The sequence below is a fragment of the Puma concolor genome, chromosome A2 (genome assembly GCF_028749965.1).
Source record: "Puma concolor isolate L17-30 chromosome A2, mPumCon1.1.hap2, whole genome shotgun sequence".
NCBI classification, from domain to species: Eukaryota; Metazoa; Chordata; class Mammalia; order Carnivora; family Felidae; genus Puma; species Puma concolor.
The window spans coordinates 172,195,264-172,217,039 of NC_141668.1; the positions used below are offsets into that span (position 1 = coordinate 172,195,264).

The 21,776-nt window shown below is 62.8% G+C and overlaps 1 protein-coding gene across 1 annotated transcript; it reads right to left on the minus strand.

Moving 5' to 3' along the window:
- Positions 1–43: 43 nt before the first annotated feature.
- On the minus strand, positions 44–21,706 carry HCN2 (hyperpolarization activated cyclic nucleotide gated potassium and sodium channel 2). The gene is made up of 8 exons (XM_086699767.1): positions 21,087–21,706; positions 10,314–10,737; positions 9,617–9,778; positions 8,897–9,115; positions 7,328–7,474; positions 3,723–3,963; positions 3,305–3,469; positions 44–1,490 (listed from the first exon to the last, which is right to left on the minus strand). Exons 1-8 carry the CDS (start codon positions 21,704–21,706, stop codon positions 778–780), a joined length of 2,691 nt encoding a protein of 896 aa, XP_086555893.1. The 3' UTR covers positions 44–777.
- Between the last annotated feature and the right edge of the window lie 70 nt (positions 21,707–21,776).

Sequence of the window (21,776 nt, forward strand, 5' to 3'; positions counted from 1 at the left end):
GAGCAGCTGGGCCCCGGCACCAAGCAGTCAGAGGCCGGCAGGCTGGACGCCAATGCTGTCGTTTATTGCGCGGAATGGGGGTGTGGGGGTTAGGGGCGTGGAGCGCGGTGGGGGCGCTGCTGCCTCGGCCCGTCGGTACATTCATCACGGCGGCGGCCCGGCCTCACCTCCGACCCCCGCGCCCGGGCGCAGCCAGGACTGCCCGCCCCTGGGCGCCGGAGGGGGCGGGGTGTGCCCGCTCCGGGGGGGAGGTCACCGCGGGCCGCGCGCGCGGACGGGGTCGGGGAGAGGGTGGGGTGGGGGGGGCCGGGCCGGTTATTGCGTGAGCGCGATGGGGGCAGCGGGAAGCCGGCGGGCCAAGTATTGCACTTAAAAAACAGAATCCTCATCGGACGGGCCACCTACGAGGGTGGGGGCGGGCAGGACTCCACAGCCATCTCCTTTCGGCCACGGGCCGTCCCCGTCCCCGCTTCACAGTTGGGGGAACTGAGGCACCGAGGTGAAGGGGGGGCCCCCTCGCACGCACTCAGGCGAGGCCGCCGCCGGGGGCAAGGACGATGTGGGTGGGCGCAGGGCGATGAAGGGCACGGCGGGGGCTCGGAGGGGGCTGCCGCGCCGCCCCGGCCCGCCCGTCCGACTACAACTACCTAGGACTCCTCTATGGCTTCTGGGGCGGGCGGCCGACGACGGCCGGGGCAGCGCGCGATGGCATGGCTTTGGTGTGGATGACGGCCCCGCCCCCGGCCCGCCTGGGCCCGCGGGGCGGCACGGCGAAGGTCACAAGTTGGACGAGAGGCGCGAGCGCGCAGAGTCCAGGGGGTCGAGGCCGCCGGCGGCGCCGGGCGAGGCCGAGTCCCTGCGGTCCGGGCTGGGCGCGGCGGCTCGGGTGGCGGGCGCCGGCCCCAAGCGCGGCGTGGAGCTGCTGGCCGGACGCGCGGAGGCCGCGGGGCCCGGGCCGGGCGCGCCGTGGGGCAGCGACGGCTGCGAGGCCGACAGCGGGCGCGAGGCGCGGCTCAGGCGGCGCGCGGGCAGCGCGGGCCCGGCGCGGGGTGCGGCGGGGGAGCCGGGCGCGCCGCCGTAGGGCGAGGTCCGAGGCGCCCGGGGGCTGGCGGGCGCGCCCGGGGGACTGGCGGCGGGCGCGGGTCCCGGCGAGGCGGCGGCGGCGGCGGCGGAGGGCGTGGGCCCGGGCCCCGGGGGCGGGCGGCGCACGAGGCGTGGCGAGCCAAGGGCCAGCGGCCCCACGAGCGGGCGCGCCACCTGGGGGCAGAAGCTCATGGCCACGGCCTGCTGCAGCGTGGCGATGGCCGAGGTGACCTGCGGCGGCGGCGGCGGCGGCGGGAAGAGGCCCACGCGCTGGCCCAGCTCTGCCTGCTGCACCATCTCGCGGTCGTATTTGACGATCTCTTGGATGATGGCGTTCTCCTGGTTGTTGAACACGCCCGAGTTGAGATCGTGTTGGACCTTGTGCAGCAGGATGGAGTTCTTCTTGCCTGGGGGCGGGGCAGGGGCGTCAGGGGGCTGCAGCCCTGGGGCGTGTGCATCCGCGGCGCGCCTCCCGCAGTGGGTCCGCGGGTACTGGGCACCTGTTCTGTCCATCTAGGGCGCACACCGCTGCGTGCACTGCGTCAGGCTGTCAGCGCCTACTCGGCACAGCCAGTGTGCACCACGCCCCCGCTAGTACCTACCTACCTGCTGTAGCTGACACGCACCGAGCACCTTTTGCACATCTTAGGCCAGAATCTGAGCGCCCGCTGTGCACGACAGGCATGTATGGAGCACCTGCTGTATAGAGCAAGCGCACGGAGAGCGTGCAGCGCAGAACAGCGGGCAGGTGTCCGACACCTACGACATACAGCTGGCACACTCGTCAAGAAACCGTGGCGTACAAGTAAGCACTCCACACAGCAAGCGTGCACGGAGCCCCTCCTGCCTACAGCAAATAGATACCAAGTGTCTTCTGTGTGTAGTGTAGCCGGCAAAACTGAGCACCTACTGTGTACAATAAGCACGCATGACCTGCTGCTGTATGTAACAGGCAGGTATGGAGTACCTTCTGTATACAGTATTAAGTACTTGTGCGTAGCAAGCACATTAGAGCACCTACTGCATAGGCAAAGCAGGCATGAGACACCTACTGTATACCTCCAGCATGCCCGGGGCACTTCTTGCATACAGGAGACACGTATTGCACACCCACAGTGTACAGCAAGCACTTAAAGTGCCTGCTGTGTACACAAAGCAGGTATGAGACACCGTAGCGAGCATGCAATGTACCTCCTACGTACAGTGATCCGTGTATTGAGTACCTGCAGTATACAGCAACACACCTAGAACACTCGCCTGTACGCAGCCCGGGTGCTAAGTGCGCACCGTGTGGAGCAAGCGTATGTCGAGAGCCTACTGTGTATCGCAAACACCTCTAAGCACCTGCCACTCACAGATATGCTGAGCACCTATGTATAGAGCACACTGTTGAGTGCCTGTTGTATGCAAACATGAATTGAATGCTTTCTGTATGCTGGGAAGTCTTTCCTCTAACACCGCTGCATTCCACCCAGTCCTTTCCCACTTGTCTTCACTTCCAAAAATAGCACCAGGGGCCACGACCTCTCTGACTCGCGTGTCTAGTCAGCAGCAAGTGCTGAGGGCCCCACCTCCCGACCGTTGCCGAGGTTACCCTCTGACTCTCCCTACACCCGAGGCCAGGCCGCCATCTCTCTCCTGTGTGCTACCCTCCCCTGCCCGGAATCATCCATGGCTCCCTACTGCTCCCAGTCCAAACTCCCATCCGCAGCCCAGTAGGTCCCGTGTACGTGGTCCCTGCCTGCCTCCCCGACCTCCCAGCTTCTCCAGCTCCCTGGGCTCCAGGCCTCCTCCCCCCCTCCCCCCCAGGCCTTTCTTTGCACATGCTGCGTTCACTCCTAGAATGTACTTTGTCCCTTTCTACCTGGCAACAGCTACTCAGCCTGGCCTCTACTCAGCATCGCGCAGAAGCCCTGCCACCCCCACCCCCTCCTCTGTGACGTAAGCCCGAGGGTGGCCTCCGAGCCAGCCTCTTGGTCCAGCGTCCGCACCTCCTGGCACGCTGCAGGTGCCACACAAATCTCTGCTAAGTGAGAAGTTGTGCACAACTGGAAACACTCTGCACTTGCTCTTTCCTGGGGAACCAGGACTACGTTTGGCCAAGGGACAAAGCAGGTCAGGGAGTCTGGTCTGGGGACTACGAGGGGACTTGCGGTCAGCTGGGACACACCACCTTATCTCGCCGGATGCCCCGCCGCCCCGCCCCGAGCAGCCCCCTCACCGATGCGGTCCAGGCGGTCGATGGCGACAGTCTCGAAGGCCCGCCGCATCATGGGGTACTCCTCCAGCACCTCGTTGAAGTGGTCCACGCTCAGCGAGTAGAGGCGGCAGTAGGTGTCGGCGCGCACGCTGGCCGTGCGCCGGCCCCGCGTCAGCAGGCAGATCTCTGCGCGCGCGCGCGGCGGAGGGAGCCGACCTCAGCTTCCGGGCCACACCCGCCGGCCCCCATCCAGCCCCGCCCCACGGGGTCGCACAGCCGCTGGGCTCAGTCCCGCCTCCTCCCCTCTGCCAGTAGGGCCCTTCCGCAGGTCCTTCCTGACGCCCACGGCATCACCCCTGCAGGCTCTCCGCCTGCCCAGGCTCCCCGCCTAACCCAGGAAGGGGGTCCAGCTCTCACCAGCCCCTGGTCCCCGGCTCACCCCCAAAATAGGAGCCATCAGAGAGCTTCATCTCCTTGTTGCCCTTGGTGAGCACGCTGACCACACCGTGCTGGATGAAGTACATCTTCTTGCCGATGGTGCCTTCTCGGATGATGTAGTCACCGGGCTGGAAGACCTCGAATTTGAGTTTGGTCAGCATGGCCGTGACAAAGTTGGGGTCGGCGTTGGCAAACAGTGGCATTGAGGCCACCAGCTTCCGGCAGTTGAAGTTGACGATCTCCTGTAGGGGCAGGAAGCAGGGGGTGACACAGGGCGCAGGTTTTTGTTTCCGTCTCGCCCTCCCTTAGGGGCTGCCTCTCCTGCAGACCCGCAGTTTCTTCATCTATGAAAGGAGTTTTAATTTTTTTTTGTTAACGTTTATTTATTTCTGAGACAGAGAGAGACAGAGCATGAATGGGGGAGGGGCAGAGAGAGAGAGGGAGACACAGAATCCGAAGCAGGCTCCAGGCTCTGAGCCATCAGCCCAGAGCCCGACACGGGCCTTGAACTCACGGACCGCGAGATCGTGACCTGAGTTGAAGTTGGACGCTTAACCGACTGCGCCACCCAGGCGCCCCATGAAAGGAGTTTCAAATACTCGGGCTGAAAGCCGGCGTCTTACTTACAGGGCAGACATCGAAGGGTTTTGCCGCCAGGGGCAAGAGCAAGAAAAAAATGTGCAGTGATACCCTGCCATTTAACGCTGTATTAGCAATGCTGGCCAGTGCAATTAGACAAGAAAAAGGCAATCGGAGACATGAGAACTGGGAAAGAAACAGTGACACTAAATCTCTTTACTCTTTTAATATGACGGACCTGGAAGATCCAAAAGACTCCATGTACGACTACAACATTAAGAGTCAAAATAGCAAGCGATTAGAAAAATCAACATAAAAACCCAAGAACCGTAAAATGAATCAGTGGTGGCAGAGACCAGGGTGATGGTCACCCCCGGCAAGGAACCTCTGAGAGGGGTGGAAATGTTCCACATTCAATCCAAGCAGTGGGTACACGAGGGTGTCGCTCTCATCCGTCCAGTGTGCCCTCACGACGTGGGCACTTTTTCTGTAAGATACATTTCAATAAAAAGGGAAGCTTAACCTTAAAAGGAAACTCAATAGCTTTTACGTATACAAACAAAAACCACTCGGAAGAAGACACAACACATGGGAACATGGGAAGACCCCGTTGACACCAGCACAGAGAGCAAAGTAAAAGCACGGCACGAGGTCAAGAAATGTCCGGACCTGTATGAGGGCAGCTTGGAGAGCCCCCGGAAAGGCACGGGGGGAGGCTGAACACACGGTCATTAGGCAGAGCTCGTCACCGTCACGGGGACGAAAGACGGCCGTTCTCCCTATTTATCCACACACGTAACGTGCTCCCAAAGAAAACACCATCAGGTTTGCTTGTTAATTACTGAAGCTACGCAAGGCCGTTCAGAACAAATGAGCAAAAATCGCAGGGAAGCCTGCTCGTGCCGAAGAGCAGAAGGGGCGACTGACCCCCCAGCACACTGAAACACGCTGTGCAGCCTCCAGACTCCGGGTGGGCTTGGCACACAGAGCAGGCGGGCCGGCGGGAGACACCGGGAGGCCAGAAACGTGCCCAAGCACGACGCAGCGAGTTGAGGGTTGCCCCACAACTTCCGAGGCCAAACCAGATGTCTCAGCCCGAGAGCAGAAGGTGAACCCGCATCCCGTCCCCACGGGATAGTCCAGGATGAGCCCAACAAGCGGAACTACAGAAGTGCTATAAGGAAGTGTGGGTGAACCCCCACAGCTGAGTGGCACAGCAAGCATGTACCGTGCACCTGCTGTTGACAGGAGCCAGGTATTGGGGCCTACGATGTCGGCACGTATGTACTGTGCACCTACTGTATACAGAGAGTAGGTATTCAACACCTACTCTGTGCAGCAATTAGGTACTGAGTACCTAGTGTGTGGAGGAAGCACACAGAGCTCCTGCTGTGTACAGAAGATAGACACTGACCACTGCACACCCACTCTGTGCAGCAGGCACACATTTAACACCTGCCGTGTACAGCAAGCACTCATAGAGCATGAAAATCCCGCATGGCAAAACACACACACAGACACACACACACTCAATAAGCAAAGTTAAAAGCCACTGGGGTGCAGGTTTGCATCACATGAAGTCCTCCACACATAAAGGATTTGTAAGATGACAAAAGGATAAAAAAGTCTGTAGAAATACAAACGCAACCTATGGCCGGTTCACAGAAGGAGAAACACAAAACGGCCTTTCATCACATAAAGAGCCCAGACGCCCCTCTCACGTGTGCATTGGGGGCTGGGTGCCTCACAGCGCTGCTGGCTGCCCAGAGGGACTGGACCCTCCCCTCACCCCTCAGCCCCGTCCCAAATACATGAGCAAAACTCCAGAGGTGCATGCCAGAAACTCAGGGGCAAGAGGAGGGCGGACCCTGGGGCCTCGGTGCCTGGAGGCCCCCACAGCCGGAAGGGTCCAGTGAAGGCAGCTGAGAGCGGTGGCCACGCCTTGGTTTTGCACCGAAGAAGGAAATGGGAGATGTGGCAGGAGGAAGTCAGGACGGGAGCCAGAGATTGTCTGGACGTACGTGTTTCTGTAAATGTGACTTTGGAACCGTGTGAGCAAACAGTGATCAAACACGGCTTGCCAGAAGCTGGGGGGTGGCATGGGGAGTGACGACTAGCCGCCAGCGGTGTCCTGGGGTTCAAGGGTGCTGTGGGTTAGACGGGGGTAATACCGCACAATTCTAAATACACTAAGAGCTACTGCGTTGTGGGGCGTCTGGCTGGCTCAGTGGGTAGAGCATGCGACTCTTGATCTCATGGTTTGTGGGTTCGAGCCCCACATGGGCTCTCTTGCTGTCAGCACAGAGCCCGCTTCAGATCCTCTGTCCCCCTCTCTGCCCCGCCCCTGCTCACACTCTCTCTCAAAAATAAACATTAAAAAAAGAGAGGGGGGGGGACACAGGGAAGGAGGCCATGTAACGGCAGAGGCAGAGATCGGGGAGAGGTGTCCACAAGCCGAGGGACACGGAGGACTCCCACCAGGAGCTGGGAGAGGCAGGAAGGACCCCCCTCCCGGAGCCCCTGGAGGGGGCGTGGCCCCGCCACACCTGGATCTCGGATTTCTAGGCTCCAGAATGTGAAAGAACACATCTCTGGGGTGTGAAGCCGCCCAGCTGGTGGGAACTGATTACAGCTGCCCCAGGAACTTCGCCAGAGGTCACATGCGCGCCCAAAGCTGGTGCTCGGCAGGGCTCCTGTGCTTAGCGAAGCCCGACCACCACCCTGGGCTCGCCAGCTCCAGGCCGCCTCCCCTCTGTCCAGCTCGGACCCCAGACGGGGTAAGGGGAATCAGGCAGTGGCTGTGGGGGACCCAGGACTTCTGCAGAAGCGGGGTCTGGGGCGCCGAGGGGCATCGTGGGGGTGCAGCACGTGGAGACTCACAGAGGGGCACCTGCTGAGGGTCAGAGCCTGAGGACACGTCTAGCTGCAGCCGGGGGCCGGGGCCAGCCCCCCCCCCCCCCCCCCGCCGCCGCTCAACCCCAGGAAGGAGGGCCTGGCAGCAGGGACAGCCCCGTGGCCCCGCCTCACCTCCCGCAGAGGCCCGTTGAGCTCTCCCAGGATGCTGTCCTCGTCGAACATCTTGCCCTGGTAGCGGTGCTCGTAGTAGTCGTGGATCTTCTGGCGGAAGTCGGCGGGCAGCTTGTGGAAGGACATGTACTGCTCCACCTGCTTGTACTGTGTGAGTGGGGGGAGGGGGGACCCGGGTCAGCGGCTGCCACCTCCGGGGGCCCCTGCTGCAGCCCAGACACGCCTGCCGGCTTCAACAACGGCAACACGAGGTGCCCAGTTAAATCTGAATTTCAAATAAACAGCAAAAATACTTAACGGTGCCCGTGCAATATTTGGCACATGCTTATGCGAAGGTAAGTTACTCTTTGTGTCCTGGATTTTATCTGGGAACCCCCCCCCGAGAAGTGGGGGGTCAGCTTGGCTCTAGGCCCTCACAGTGGGCTGGGCCAGGCTCCCCAGGTCCCCCAGGATGCCGGAGCCCGTCCCAGAGGCTCCCGAATCGGTCAGTGGCCCTGCCCCCCCTCCCCAGAGAGCTTTCCAGAAACCACCGGCTCAGCCCCTCCTGAGCAGGGCGGGGCTGTGGGCACTAGACGGGTGCCAGGCCCTGCTGTCCCCAGGATGGTGCTCCCAGGGTGCCCCCAGCCCCGTTTCCGCCCCGGCCCCACCCGGACACAGCTGCCCTGAGCTCAGCGGAACCCGTGATGCCAGGCGGGTGGCAGCACCAGCTCATGTTTGGGTGTGAGACCCGTGGCTTCCGGACAGCCGGGGCGCCTGGCACCAGGCCCAGCTGACCCGGCCGACCCAGCCGGCGCTGCTGTGGGGCTGGGGGGGGGGGGGGGGGGGCGCTCGCAGCTGCCCAGCCAGGACCGGCCACTAGGCGGCAGTGCAGGACGGACGGGGCTGCGTCCCGGAGAGCCGAGCACACCTCGGCATTGAAGGGGGACACTGAGGCAGGGTGGAGCTCGAGGCAGAACTCGAGAAAGGGCCAGCACACGGGGCCTCTGCCCACTCCCTTTGGCCCCTCCTGCCCCCCTCCGGGGGCCCTGGCGCCACCCCCCCAGAGGGGGGCTGCCCCCGCCCAGAGGCCAGGTCCGAGGGGCCAGACATGCTTTTGCTCCCCCAGGAGCCTCCTCAGTGGGTTCAGTCACCCAGCACGTCCTCAAGCGACCCCAGGATTCCTGGACTCCTCTCTGTGCTTCCCTGCTCTGGCCTCGCCCACGCTGGCCCTGGGAAGAGCTCCGCCTCCTAAACAGCCCCCAGGGGCTCCCTGATGCGCCATGGACTGGCCTTGCTCCGTTGGGACCTCCCCCCCCCCCACCGCAGCTCCCACCCTATCCTCAGCTTGTGTCCCCCTCAACCCTTCCCACCATGTCTCCCACCCAGGCTCCGGACTGCCCTCCTCCTAAAGGGCCCCGAGCTTCCTCACTGTCTTGGGGACCTTCTAATTCCCCCTAATCGCAGCCACGGACCCCTCTAGGGTCCTCAGCCCCCACATTCCCTGCCGGCCCCTGTCCTAGGCACGACACAGGGAGCTGGGGGACAGCAGGGTGGGCCCCCCAGACCTCCAGACTCTGCCTGCCCTCAGACCTTCTCCTGGTACTGGCGCCGAGAGGAGTCCAGCGACTGGATGAGGGCGGTGGCGTGGCCGATGAACATGGCGTAGCACGTGGCGCCCACGATCATGCTCAGCATGGTCAGCCAGATGTCGGTCATGCTCTCGGGGGCCTGCCGCCCGTACCCGATGCACAGCATGTGGCTCATGGCCTTGAAGAGCGCAAAGGAGTAGAGCTCGCTCCACGAGTGGTTCTGCAAAGCCACGAGGGGCAGGTGGGCCTGCGGTCGCCACCCCAGGGAGTCCCTTGACCTCAGGGGCCCCACCCGCCCATCCTGCCATCTAGGCCCACGTCCGGCCCCGAGACTCGCCCTTGTTAATGGTCAGCGTCTCAGCCAGGAATCCCCACGGGTGCTTGCGCCCTCCCTCGGTGGGTTCTTATCTCCTCCGGCCCAAGATACTGCTTTCCTACTTCAGGGTTAGGGTACCACAAGCCCTCTTCGACATAGTGTATGTAAGTAAACAGTGGACACAGAGGAAACGTTGGTGACGTTATCTGTGGTGCCAGAAGCTGTCCTAGGCACTCTGGTCAACAAGCCGCCTCTCAGCGGTTGGGGTCTGAAGGTCTCAAAGTCACCAGAGCACCCAGGCGGTCACTGGGGAGGGGGTGTTCCGGACACTGCGTGCACCCTGAGGCGGGGCACTGGGGTGGGCGGGGTCCGGGGACTGCGCGCCACGGTGGGCCGGACGCTCACCACCATGCCGTTGATGGAGACCCAGCAGTTCCGCGGGAAGTCCTGCAGCATGGGCACCAGGAACTGCAGGCAGCCGTCCCAGTGACACAGCAGCAGCATCATGCTGATGAGGTTGCAGATGCGCATCACCGCGCTCGCCAGGTCATAGGTCATGTGGAAGATCTGCGGGCGGGGCGCGGCGTGAGGGTCCCCCGCCCGCCGCCTCTCACCCACCAGGGCAGTGGGAGGAAGACGCCCCCGGGCCCGGACCCCCAGCCCCTGAGACCTGCGACGGGCGTCCCCGCCTCACCGCAAGCTCTAACCCCACCCCCCAGCCCGTTGCCCTCCGGGTTGACGAGAGCGCGTGGCCCAGGTCCCCTCCCACCCCGTCCCCACCCGCTGCCCCCCCCCCTCGGAGCCTTGCCGCGGCCCCAGAAACCGGGGGCGATATTGCCGGCAGCGGGCTGGAGGACAGTCCAGAAGCGGCTCTCTCGGGGCAGAGGGGGCGTGACCTCGCTCCTCTGGGCCTGTTTTCGCTGCCGCCAGTGGGGGCGGGGGGGTGGGATCCCCCCTTTACAGGGCAGAATGAAGTGGGGGGGGGCGCGAATGCGTGGAGGGCCCCGCCTTCAGCCCCCATGACCCTGCCCCTCGCAGCCCCTCCCGGAGCCTCCCCTGCCCGCACCTGCCCGCAGCACCTGCCCGCGGGCCCGGCGCTCACCTCCTCCCACTGGTGGATGTAGCGGATGAGGCGCGACAGACGCAGCAGCCGCAGGAGGCTGAGGATCTTGGTGAAGCGCACGATGCGCAGCGCGCGCGCCGTCTTGTAGACCTCGGAGTCGATGCCCTTCTCCACGATGAGGAAGATGTAGTCCACGGGGATGGAAGACACGAAGTCCACCACGAACCACGTGCGCAGGTACTTCTTCTTGATCTTCTCGGGGTCCAGGATGATCTCCGTGTTGTCCTCGATCACGATGCCCGTGCGGAAGTTCAGCACCAGGTCCATGAGGAAGAACGTGTCCGAGACCACGTTGAACACGATCCACGGGGCGGTGGTCTCATCCTTGAAGAAGGTGATGCCCACAGGTATGATGATGAGGTTTCCCACCATGAAGAGCAACATGGTGAAGTCCCAGTAGAACCTGGGGGCGAAGCGTGGGCCGTCACGCCGCCAGGCCTTGGCCCACGCGGCACGCAGCTGCGGGGCACGCTGTCCCCACCGCGGCGCGCGCAAGCACACACACGCCTTCGAGGGCCAGCCCGGATCTCGCCTCCTCCAAGCTAAGACTCGGGCCTCGAATCACAGTGTGGACCCCAACTCCAGGAAGCCCTCCCACCCCCTGATGACCCCCACTGCCCGCTGGGCCCCCACAGCCTGGGTTCCTCTAGCCGGCCCACGACCTTCCCTCCTTAAAGAAGCTGGAGAGGGGCGCGTGAGTGGCTCAGTTGGTGAAGCTTCCTACTTGGGCTTAGGTCACCATCTCCCAGTTCGTGAGTTCAGGCCCCCCATCAGTTTGTGTGCTGACAGCTCAGAGCCTGGAGCCTGCTTGGGATTCTGTGTCTCCCTCTCTCTCTCTGCCCCTCCCTTGCTTGCGTGCTGTCTCTCTCTCTCAAAAATAAATATTTTTTTAATTAAACAACAACAACAAAAAAAAGCAGGAGACCTGGCAGAGCCCAAAAGGTGCCCCCCAAATTGGTTAAAACTTTCCCATGACCAAAAAAGTTCAATGTGCAAGACACAGGGTCAGTGTCCAAAGAACTATGCCGTATGAGAAAGAAAGGGGAGAGAAGCAAGGAGCCGGGGTGGCAGGGAGTAGGGGGCTTTGGAGGGAGGGGCGGTGGGCGCGCAAGGGGGGCGAGCACAGCGGGGGACAACAGGGTCTGGGGTGCGGGATGGGGGCGGGGCATGCAGGGCGCACACTGTCCTGAGTAGCAGGGCTTCCAGTGAGGCACCAGAAGGGGCTCCTGGCCCAACTTCCATCTCAGGCAGCACCCCAGGGGGCGGGAGGCAGGGGGAAAGAGGCCTAGCCCCCCCCAGGCTGGAGGTGGGTGGCTGGGAGTGCTGACTGGCAGATTCCACTCCCAAGTCCCTGAGGCCGATTCCACACTCCACCTGGGAAGCACGTTCAGGGAAAGGCCTGTCCACTCAAGGGACATCTGCCGGTGGCTGGGCTTGGTGTTCTGAACAGAGCATGAGGACATACAGGTTCAGAAGGGCCACGTGGACAGATGCCCAGCACAGCAGCGATCGAGAAAATGCAAATCAAAACTACTCCAAGGAAAGACTGTCCTGTTAGGTCCTCAAAAGTCCAGACAGTAGCGGGGCGCCTGGGTGGCTCAGTCGGTTGAGTGTCTGACTCTTGCTTTTGGCTCAGGTCATGATCTTACGGCTCATGAGACCGAGCCTCTAGTCTGGCTCTGCACTAACATCGAGGAGCCTGCCTGGGACTCTCTCTCTGTTCCCCGCCCCTGCTCTCGCTCTGTCTCTCAAAATAAATAAATAAGCTTAAAAAAAAAAATAGAATCATGGTCTTACCCATCAATTCCACTCCTAGGTGTGAACCCCACGAACTGAAAACAGGCACCTAAGGAGAACTGCGCACGCGTGTTCGCAGGAACAGGATTCACAAAAGCCAAAGGTGGAAACTTCGGTGGGGGAGCAGATTCACACAACGTGGCCACCGCTCACGCGCACGCCCCTCAGGTGCATCCACCACGCAGGCACACATCCACGGATGAGCGTGTCCACCGCGCACGCGCACGTCCACAGACCACCGTGTTCCCCGCGCACGCGCACATCCGCGAGCAGGAGCGAGGAGCCCCCCCCCCCCCCCCCCCCCCCGCGGACAGACTCTGAACATGCGACGCTCAGGGAGGGAACCCGACACAACAGACCGCGTGGGCTGTGAGTCCGCGTGTGTGAAACGTCCAGAACAGGCTCATCCACGGACAGAAGGGGGGCTCGGGGGGTTGGGGATTTTTAGGGAAGATGAGAAAGTTCTGGATATGGATGGTGGTGACGGCTGCACAACATTGTGAATGTACTTAATGCCGTTCAATTGTATACTTTTAAATGACTAAATGCCAAATTTTATGTCACATAAAAGAAAAAGAGAACTCTGAGGCTATGGGTTGGGGGTCTCCGTGATGAGCGGGTGCCCCAGATCTGGGGTCTGGGTCCACACATCCTGTCTAGATCCAGGTAAAGGAGAGTCTCGAATTTTGAACAAAGTCGCTTATTTGAAATTGCTCTTACTGAGCACCGCAGAGAGAGACGCCCACCCCTGGATCGCGTCAGCCCCGTGAGCTCTCTCCAGGTCGTCACTCTCCCAGACAGGTTTGTGCAGGGCTCTGCCGTGGGCCCAGTGCCCTCCCCGTCACAGTGGGGGTCCCCACATCCACTTAGAGAAAGCTCTGTCACCTGTGGGCGGGACAGGCCCCAGAGGCCCCTAAAGGCTGCGGCTCCCTGGATCCTGCTGGCTGGCCAGCTGGAGGGGCAGAGGAGGGGCCCATGGGCCGCAGCGTTCTCCCAAATTAGCACAAAGAAATAAAAAAAAGCCGTAAGACCCAGGGGTGCCCGGGTGGCTCAGTCGGTTGAGCATCTAGCTCTTGATTTCGGCTCAGGTTATGGTCCTGGGGTCCCGGGACCGGGCCCCGCTTTGGGCCCCATGCTCAGCGAGGAGCCTGCTTAAGATTCTCTCTCCTCTCTCTCTGCCCCCGCCTGGCTGAAATACATGTGCTCGTTCTCTCAAAATAAGTAAACTCAAAAAAAAAAAACCAAAAACAAAACTTGAAGCAAAGCCGAAGGCTGCAGACTGGCTTGGCCACAGTGAGCTCTGTGTTTTGGGAGCTCCTTTCTGGGCAGCGCTGTGGGGAGCAGCAGTTAGCCCGTGTGTGCCGGCTGGCCCAGGCCCTCCACTTCGGGGAAGTGATCCCAAGGAAACTGTCCAAGAGGAAGAGAGAAAAATTAAAAAGCAATTTGTACCAAGATGTTCACAGTAGCTCAGTCTTCGAGAGCCAAAGGCTGGAAGGCACCCAGCGTCCAACACCTCGGTGGCAGCGGCCAGACCCGGGCTGACACCCAGTTCTCTGGGCTGTTGGTGGGTGCGGCCGTGCGCCCGTCCCACAGCCCCTGGGACCCCCACTCTTCTCTCCATCGGGGAGAAAGGGGCCGGGGAGCGGCAGCCTGTGAGGGCCCTCCAGGAGCCTCCTCTCGGTGGTGGTCGTGAGGCCCCGGCTGGGCTGCGATGGGAGGGCCTGGGGATGGGGACAAAGACCTGAAGACCTTGAGAGCTAAAAGGACTGAATGCCCTGGGGGTGGGTATTAAGGGCAAAATCGAATGGCTGCTAAAAATTCAGGACCTTCCTTTGCCTGAATCTAGGCAAGGTGTGGGGCGCGGGATGAGGGGCCCCACCTGCCTGCCGCCCCTGCCCCCCACCCTCCCTCCCAGAGCTTCCACTGTAGTCCCACCCCTCACCCTCTCTGAACTGAGGCCTGCCCTGCCCCCTCCCCCACTTCCGGCACACGCCTGGGACAGAGCAAGAGGGAAAGAGTAACTGAGAAGGCCAGAGGACCTAGAAACCATGGATGGGGGGTGGTTAGAAACCCCCAGGGGGAGTCTAGAAACAATCTAAATGGCCAGAGTTCGAGGTGGCTTCACAGGTGACTCTTCACAGACGTTCTCTCCCTTTGTTCCTGGGATGAGGGTAGGAGCAAGCATCAAACTTCCCCACTGACAGACCAGAGAGGTGGCCCCGCCAGGGAGTGGGGGCAAAGAACCGAGATCCAGGCCTGGTGCCCTCAGGACCTGTCCTCTGTCTACTGCCCGCCTGTTTAGGGCTAGGGCTAACCTTCCTCCTGCAGGCCTGGAGCCCTGTCCGCTGCCCCTGGTCCCTGGGGAGCGATCTCTGGTCCTGTCACTCTATCCGGGCTGTCTTCCCAGGTTGGATGGTGTCCCCTGGGCTAATGAGGAGTCAGACCACAGAGGACAGAGCGCTGGACAGGGGCTCTGCTTCAGAGTGGGGCAGAGTGACCCAATCCCCAGGTTCATCACTAGGGTGCCCCACCTGCTCCAACCAGGGCGCCCCAAAAGGGGCCCGAGGCCCTGACCCTTGTCCTCACCAGCCCCCTGGTCCCCTGGAAGGGGACAGGAGGAGGAAGAGGGCGCTGTACACACCCACCAAGGGGAACCTAAGGACTGGGGCAGAGGATCTGGTCAGGGGACAGAGGAACCCCGGTCCTCCCCCTAAGCCCCTCCCCTTCCCCTCCCCTGACCTCCCTCCTGGGCCGCACAGCCTGGGACTAACCATTCTCCTCTGAGCCTCAGTGCCTCATCTGCCCAATCCTGGCAGCCCTCCCTCAGTGGGCCACCCAGCAGGACTGGGGCCCAGGGACTACAAGGGCCTCCCCAGGCAGCCAGCAGAGGTCTGGCTCACGGTCAGCTTTCAGCTACCCAGGGCCTTCAATGACCGTAATTAAATCCCATATTTTAAAATCTTCCCTAACATGGCTCAGTCGGTTAAGCATCCCACTATATATACATACATATATATATATATATATTTTTTTTTGTTTGTTTGTTTGTTTGTTTTGGTTTTTTTTGTTAATGTTTATTTATTTTTTGAGAGAGACAGAGCATAAGCAGGGGGAAGGGAAGAGAGAGAGAGAGGGAGTCACAGAATCCGAAGCAGGCTCCAGACTGAGCTGTCAGCACAGAGCCCGACGTGGGGCCCGAACCCACGAACCCTGAGATCATGACCTGAGCCAAAGTCAGACGCTTAACCGACTGAGCCACCCAAACGCCCCTAAGCGTCCGACTCTTGATTTTGGCTCAGGTCATGATCTCACGGTTTGTCAGATGGAGCCCCACATGGGGCTGACAGCTTGGAGCCTGCTTGGGATTTGTTCTCTCTCTGCACCTCCCTGCTCGCACGGTCTCTCTGTCTCTCTCTCAAAATAAATAAATAAACATTAAAAGAAAAAAACCTTCCCCGGCAAATAACAATGAGGCCCCAGAGGGGCCCCTGCTTCTGTGGGAGCACCCGGATCCCTCGGTTCTGTCTCCGGCACAGCCCCGGGAGGGCAGCGGCCTTGTTGGCTGAGTGACACAGGCTCAGCCCCGGGGACACTGGGACGATGCAGGGTCTCCCAGGGAGCTCGGGGCTCGACAGCCATGACCCCTAGGCCCAGGACGTCTCGGCTCCAGTGCCCTGCCGCTGGGAGACGGTCCTGGAGCCCTGTCCCAGATGTACCCGCGTGCACCCACAGGGGCACGGGACTTCAGCTGGGGCCCCCACCCTGAACGGCGAGTGCTGAGGGACAGAACCCAGGTACAGAGACTTCCAGGCCAGATAAGGGCTGTTGAACCAAGGCAGCCCACCACCCCCCACCCCACCGCAGGATCCCAGCACTAAGAACCTGGCAGGAAGCAGTCCAGGAATTACAAATCAGGCAAATCTGAAGGGATTAGGGCCAGGGCGGGCAGGAGCCCTCCCTTATGGAGTTTCAAATCCGAGTCGAGTGTCAGGGATTAGGAAAGGAAGACACCTCCCGGAAAGATCAGCGGATTCCTGGGTGAGCCCGGGCCTGGGCAGGCTGTGGGGGCAGGGTGTGTGCCAGGCTGGGAGGACGGTTGGCGACCACACAGACCCAGCTCTCCCTCAGAGCCCCAGGCTGGGTGGGGGAGACAGACATTCCACACCAACAGATAAGTGAGTGGGATGCTTCAGAGTGGGTGGGGAGGGCTTCTCAGAGGGCATGGCACTTGGGCAGACAATGGAGAAGTAGCTGCTTGACAGAGTTCAGGGGACCCTGCGCCCCACGCAGAGGAGGCAGCAAGTGCAAAGGTCCTGTGGCTGCACTGGGGTTTCCCCCTCTTAAGGCTGGCCAGGTGGCCTGGTGCTGGAGTAGGCACGAAAGGAAATGGCTGAGGGCAGGAGCTGGGTTCTGCAGGCCCTTGGGAGGCCGTAAGTGAGAGGGAAAGACGGACAAATGTACCTTGAGAGGCCCATGCTGGCAGTGGGGAGGTTAGGAAGGGGGCAGGAGGGAGATGGAATGGCCTGTAGTGGCTGGATTTGGGGCCGGCTTCTTGACGGGGAAAAGTGAAGCAGGGTCTGGTCTGAGGAGGCCCAGTCCCCATGATGTTGGAGCAAGGGGGTTGGAGACACGAGGTTTTTAAAGCAGGGACCAGAAATTCCAAATTCTGGCAGGAGTCCCCTGGAGAGAGGAGGGGGACCTCGGCCACAGATGGCCTCTCACCCTTCATATGGATCGTGGAGCTTCCTTCCTTCCACCAGGTGGGCCCTGGGCCTCAACCCTCACCTGGGGAAGTGGATTTGTCCCCTGTCCCCATCCCACGTGCCTCCGTGCTGGGTCTGGAGCCAGGGAAACCCTTGTCTCACCCCTGCCCCCGCCCCCCCCCTCCCCGGATAACGCAGGATTTATTCCCGTGAGTTAATGCGGGGATTTGCAGACAGTGCTCCCACACTGATCTCCCTCGGATCCGCCAGGCCATCTGGGGTAGGAGACAGGGGCCTCCGGTCCCATCCGGTTCTTCAGACCAGCCCCTCCACCGGCCCAGTCCTCCGGGGACCCCAGAGGACGTGACACAGACACAGGTCAGCGTCCACTGGTCCCGGCTTTGTCTAAATGCCTCTGAGGGGCAGGAAAGGACTCATCTCTTCCCCTCACACGGGGCCCCCCCGCAGTAGACAACTGGGGATCAGTGCAGGAAAGTCAGCAGCAGCGGCAGAGACTCAGATCAGACCTCAGAGGCACTTACAGACAGGAGCAAGTTGAAAGCCACTCGCCCAAACTTTCCGACCTGCCCGGGCCCCCGGGCCCCGGGGCTGCCTGTTACCAGAGTGACAACCACATGAGGAGGCGGTGGGGGAGAACAACCCAGAATGAGTGATGGTCGTGTCTGCAGGTCCCAGCCGGGCCCCACAGGGGCCACCCTTGCTGGGGTCCCCCTGCCCACCCACTGTTCCCCCATGAGCTTCACACACGTGGGGTCTGTTGCCCTCTAGAATCAGTGCTGGTCCAGGTGAAAGGAACAGGAATTAACTGTACTTATTTTCTTGTGTTTTTGGAGGGGAGGGGACTCCGTGAGGTGCCGGCTGTGACTGTAGCCCTCCACACCGGCCCCGTGGCTGCCCCCCTGCCTCGCACTCTTGTTCTGACACCTGTTCCCATTCGGGCACGGACCTCAGGGTGCCCAGAAGGAACACCAAGCCTCCCAAGCCCAAACTGTTCCCTCTGTCCCTTGGACCTGTTTCTCCGCCTGCTCCCCCTCTCCCCCCACCCCTGCCCCCTGTGAGCCCCTCTGGAACAGGTCCCGGGGCTTCTCCGTCCTGGCCCTGGTGCCTCCCACACGCCCGGTTTCCGCGCGGAGAAACAGCCTCAGAAGGGGTTGGGCTGGCCCATCGCAGCCCAGGGACGGGCACCACGGAGCGCCTGTGTGAGCTCAGCGAGCTCGCAAACACCTGAGACCCCAGACGTGACAGGGACCTCACGGGCCCTCCGGCCCACGGCAGGCGCTGAGGGGCAGGCAGGCCAGCAACGTGAAGTGGAAACGGCCGCGTCGGGGTGTGCCGGCAGCGCGTCCGTGAGACAAGGCAGCAGCGGGTCAGAGCTGGGGTGCGGGCAGGGGTCGGGAAGGGGACGGCGTGTGCCAAGGCTGGTCGTTCCAGGGAAGCAGGGGGAGGGGCCGGAATGGCATAGAAAGTCACACACCCCCGTTTGCCCACACCACCGCCTCTCACGTTTGGGGAAACCAAGGCGGGAGGCCCAGAGAGGACGCGAGCCCAGCCGCAGGCAGCACGGGGCCCTCTGCAGACGGCTGCCTTCTGGCCTTTCCCCCGGACGCTCTCTCCTCCCGGACACCTTCCTCTGTCCACTCCCACGTGTCAAGAGCTCCCCCTCCTCGAGGCCTCCACAAGCACCCCACGCCCTGGAAGTTGTATGCCCGCTTGCGCACGAGGCGGTGCCAGGGCGGCTCCAGTTCGGCGGACACCCGTCGTCCCGTTCTCCGTGCCAGGTGGGGGCCGGGCCGATGGGCACGGGAAGGGCTTCACAGGCAAGCAACAGCGAGAGCTCAGGGAGGTGGAGACACCCTGGTCTTGGGCAGGCGTGGGGGCTGGCGTGGGAGCCTGCACCTCAGAATCTCTTTCCGCTTTAGAGCCTGCACAGTGTGTGGACGCAGGCACCGTCGGGTCAGATTTCAAGGGGGCAAGTGTGGAAAAGCGGACCCAGAAAGGCTCCTCCGCCTTTTGCTCCGTGAGCAGTTTCACAAAAGCTCACACACGCATAGAAGCATAGCAATGATCTGCAGCCCGCCTTCGGGTACCCCGATATCTCGAACAGTCTCCAGCAAGCCTTTCCCTTCCCGTGTCTTCCCGGTCTGGACGGGACGCGGCCAGAGGCTGGGCTACCAGCCTGCCCAGGTGCGAACCCCCAATTTGCCCCGATTCATCGTGTAGCTTTGGGCAGGTGACTTAACTTCTCTGTGCCCTTCCCACTTTACAGCTGACATGACTGAATCAGTATTAGTAAGGCGCTGCCATGGCACCTGGGCCGCCCAGGGAGCCTCAGGAAGCTTGGGGCCTGTGTCCATACTGAATCAGCCCTCCACGAAGACATGGGGGGCTGTAGAGGCCCCACGGCATCCCAGATTGGAAATATCCTGTTTTCAATTTGACAGTGTCTCCCCTAGTCCCCATCCCCCTGCTTGCTCAACCCTATTTTACAGCTTATCTGCCCAGCCCAGACCACGTGGCCTGCCCAGATCCTCACAGGTGACCATGCTCCAAGTGGCACAAGCACCGGGAAGCCCAGCTCCTCCCCCTGGCATCCCCTCCCCTCAGGCTGTCTGCAGCCAAGAGGAAGCCCAGGGTCCCCCACTGCTGGCAGTGGGCAGGTGGTTGGGGGGGGGGGGGGAGGTTGGCTGCAGGCAGACGTGCTGGAGAAGACCCAGGGCAATGGCTACTTTCTGCAGGCACCTTCCCCTGCCGCCCCCCCCCCCATGTCCCTGATGTCCCTTCCCAGCCAGCTGGCCAGGTCGCTGGAACGTGAGCAGAAACACTGACCCAAGTTCTCCCAGCCTGGACCACCTGCACGGAATGGGGAGCCCCTGTGCAGGTCAGGACCATCCAGATGCACCTCATTCGGACACCCCAGGTCCCCCCACCCGTGGCCTCTCCCAGAACTCAAGCCATTGGTCAAGGGTGTCTTCACCCCCCAGGGAAGGTCTGAAGAGTAGGCAGGTAGAATCCCAGTCTCTGTCCCTGACTTGTGTGCCCCTGGGGCCTCAGTTTCCTCAGCTGTCAAGCACTGGAGCTGCGGAAGGGTCAGAACAGGGGAGAATCCCACAGCCCCCTTTCCCAGCTCCGGACATCCGGGAGCAAGCGCGGAACGAGTTCCCGGGTGCGGGCGAGGGGCTCAGGCTCCGGGCAGGACCCAGAGCTTGATGAAACCCGCGGTTCCGAGAGCGCCGTGGGCCGCTGTCCGTGGTGCTGAAGCCGTGCCCGCCCTGGGATTCGGCCCCGTGGAGACCCTCTGCGTGCCAAGTCACACCTCCCTGACGGCCACTTAACTTCACACACACACACACACACACACACACACACACACACACACACACACACACACACACACACACCCCTAGGGACCCGCCTGCCCCCTAGATCGCTCGGCCCACGCCCCCTGCAGTCACATGCTCCCCATCACACACATAGCCTGCAGTGATATGCACGCTTCACGCTTGCAGGCCACAAGGCGCGCACCCAGGAACGAGAACCACAAACATACTCAGCCGTGACCCTGCGCTGGGCCTTGCTCTGAGCCTTTGCACCTATCAATCGCCTGAACACAGACAACGTCTACACACCCACTGACACATGGGCACGCCACCCAGTGGCTCCGGCTGCTGCGGCGCAGAGAACACAGCCTGGGGACCCCAGCACGCTCAGCGCCCTCTCCTCGCGCAATACCCAGGCCCGCGGACCGGAACGCGCCTCCCTGAGCTGCGGGGCGCAGGTGGAGACCTTGGGAGCGAGCCACGTTCGCTTAACCCCTTCTCCGCCGGCCTCTCCCAGGCACGTCCTTCCCGGGCGCCCTTCCTTCCTCCTTCCTTCCGCTCTGCCGCCTCCCCTGCGCCCACGTTCCCCTCTATTCGTCCTCTCCGCCCCTCCGCGCTCAGACCCTGGTCCTGCGGCTCATGACGCGCGCCCATCCCGCAGGGATGGGGATGTCAGGGCGCGTGGGAGGGGGCGCTCAGGGGTCACCGCGGGAGCCTGCGCGCGCTTCCCAGAGCCCCCCCACCCCCACCCCTGCCCCAGGGCGGAGCCTCGCGCGCCCAGGCCATCACGGGGCGGGTCTCGGACGCGCCCGAGGTCACCGAGGGGCCCCGAGGTCACCCACGGGGCGCGCAGCCCCGCCCTCCCCGAGGTGCTCCAAGGACGGCGCCCCCCTCGGCGCCCGCCGGGGCCACACCTGAAGTCGCTGTACGGGTGGATGATCCAGGCCCCCGCCGACTTGACGCGCTCCTGCTCGCGCTCCACGGCCTTCTGGCTGCCGAACATCCGCAGCGAGAACTTGTTGACGCCGGGCTGCAGGAGCGCGCCGAACTGCCGCTGCATGAAGCTGGCCTGGCTGCCGCGCGGCTCCCCCGCGGGGCCCGCCTCCTCGCTGCCCGCCTCATCCGCCGGCCCCGGCCCCGCGCCCGCCCCGCGGCACGAGAACGACACCTTGGACCCCCGCGCCGGGCCCTCGGGTGCCGCGGGGCTGCACTGCGGCTCGCCGCGCCCGCACTCGCCGTTCGGGCTGCCCTTGGCGGTGCTCGCCGCGCCCGGGGTGCCCGGGCGGCCGCACGAGCTGTCGCGGCTGCGGAGCCGGGCCCGCGGGCCGCTCTCGTCCGTCGCCTCCGGGGGCGCCGCCTCGGCCCGGCCCGGCTGCTGGGGGGGCGCAGGCCCGGGGCCCGGGGGGGGCGCGGGCGGCGGCGGCGGCGGCGGTTGCTGCTGGGGGGGCGCGGGCGGCGGCGGCGGCGGCGGCCCCGACGCGGGGGTCGCGCCCGGGCTCTCCCCGGGCCGCCCGCCGCCCCCGCGCGCGTCCATGGCGAGGCGGCGCCGGGCAGTGCGGAGCGGAGCCGCCGCCGCCGCCGCCGGCCCGAGCCCGAGGGAGGGG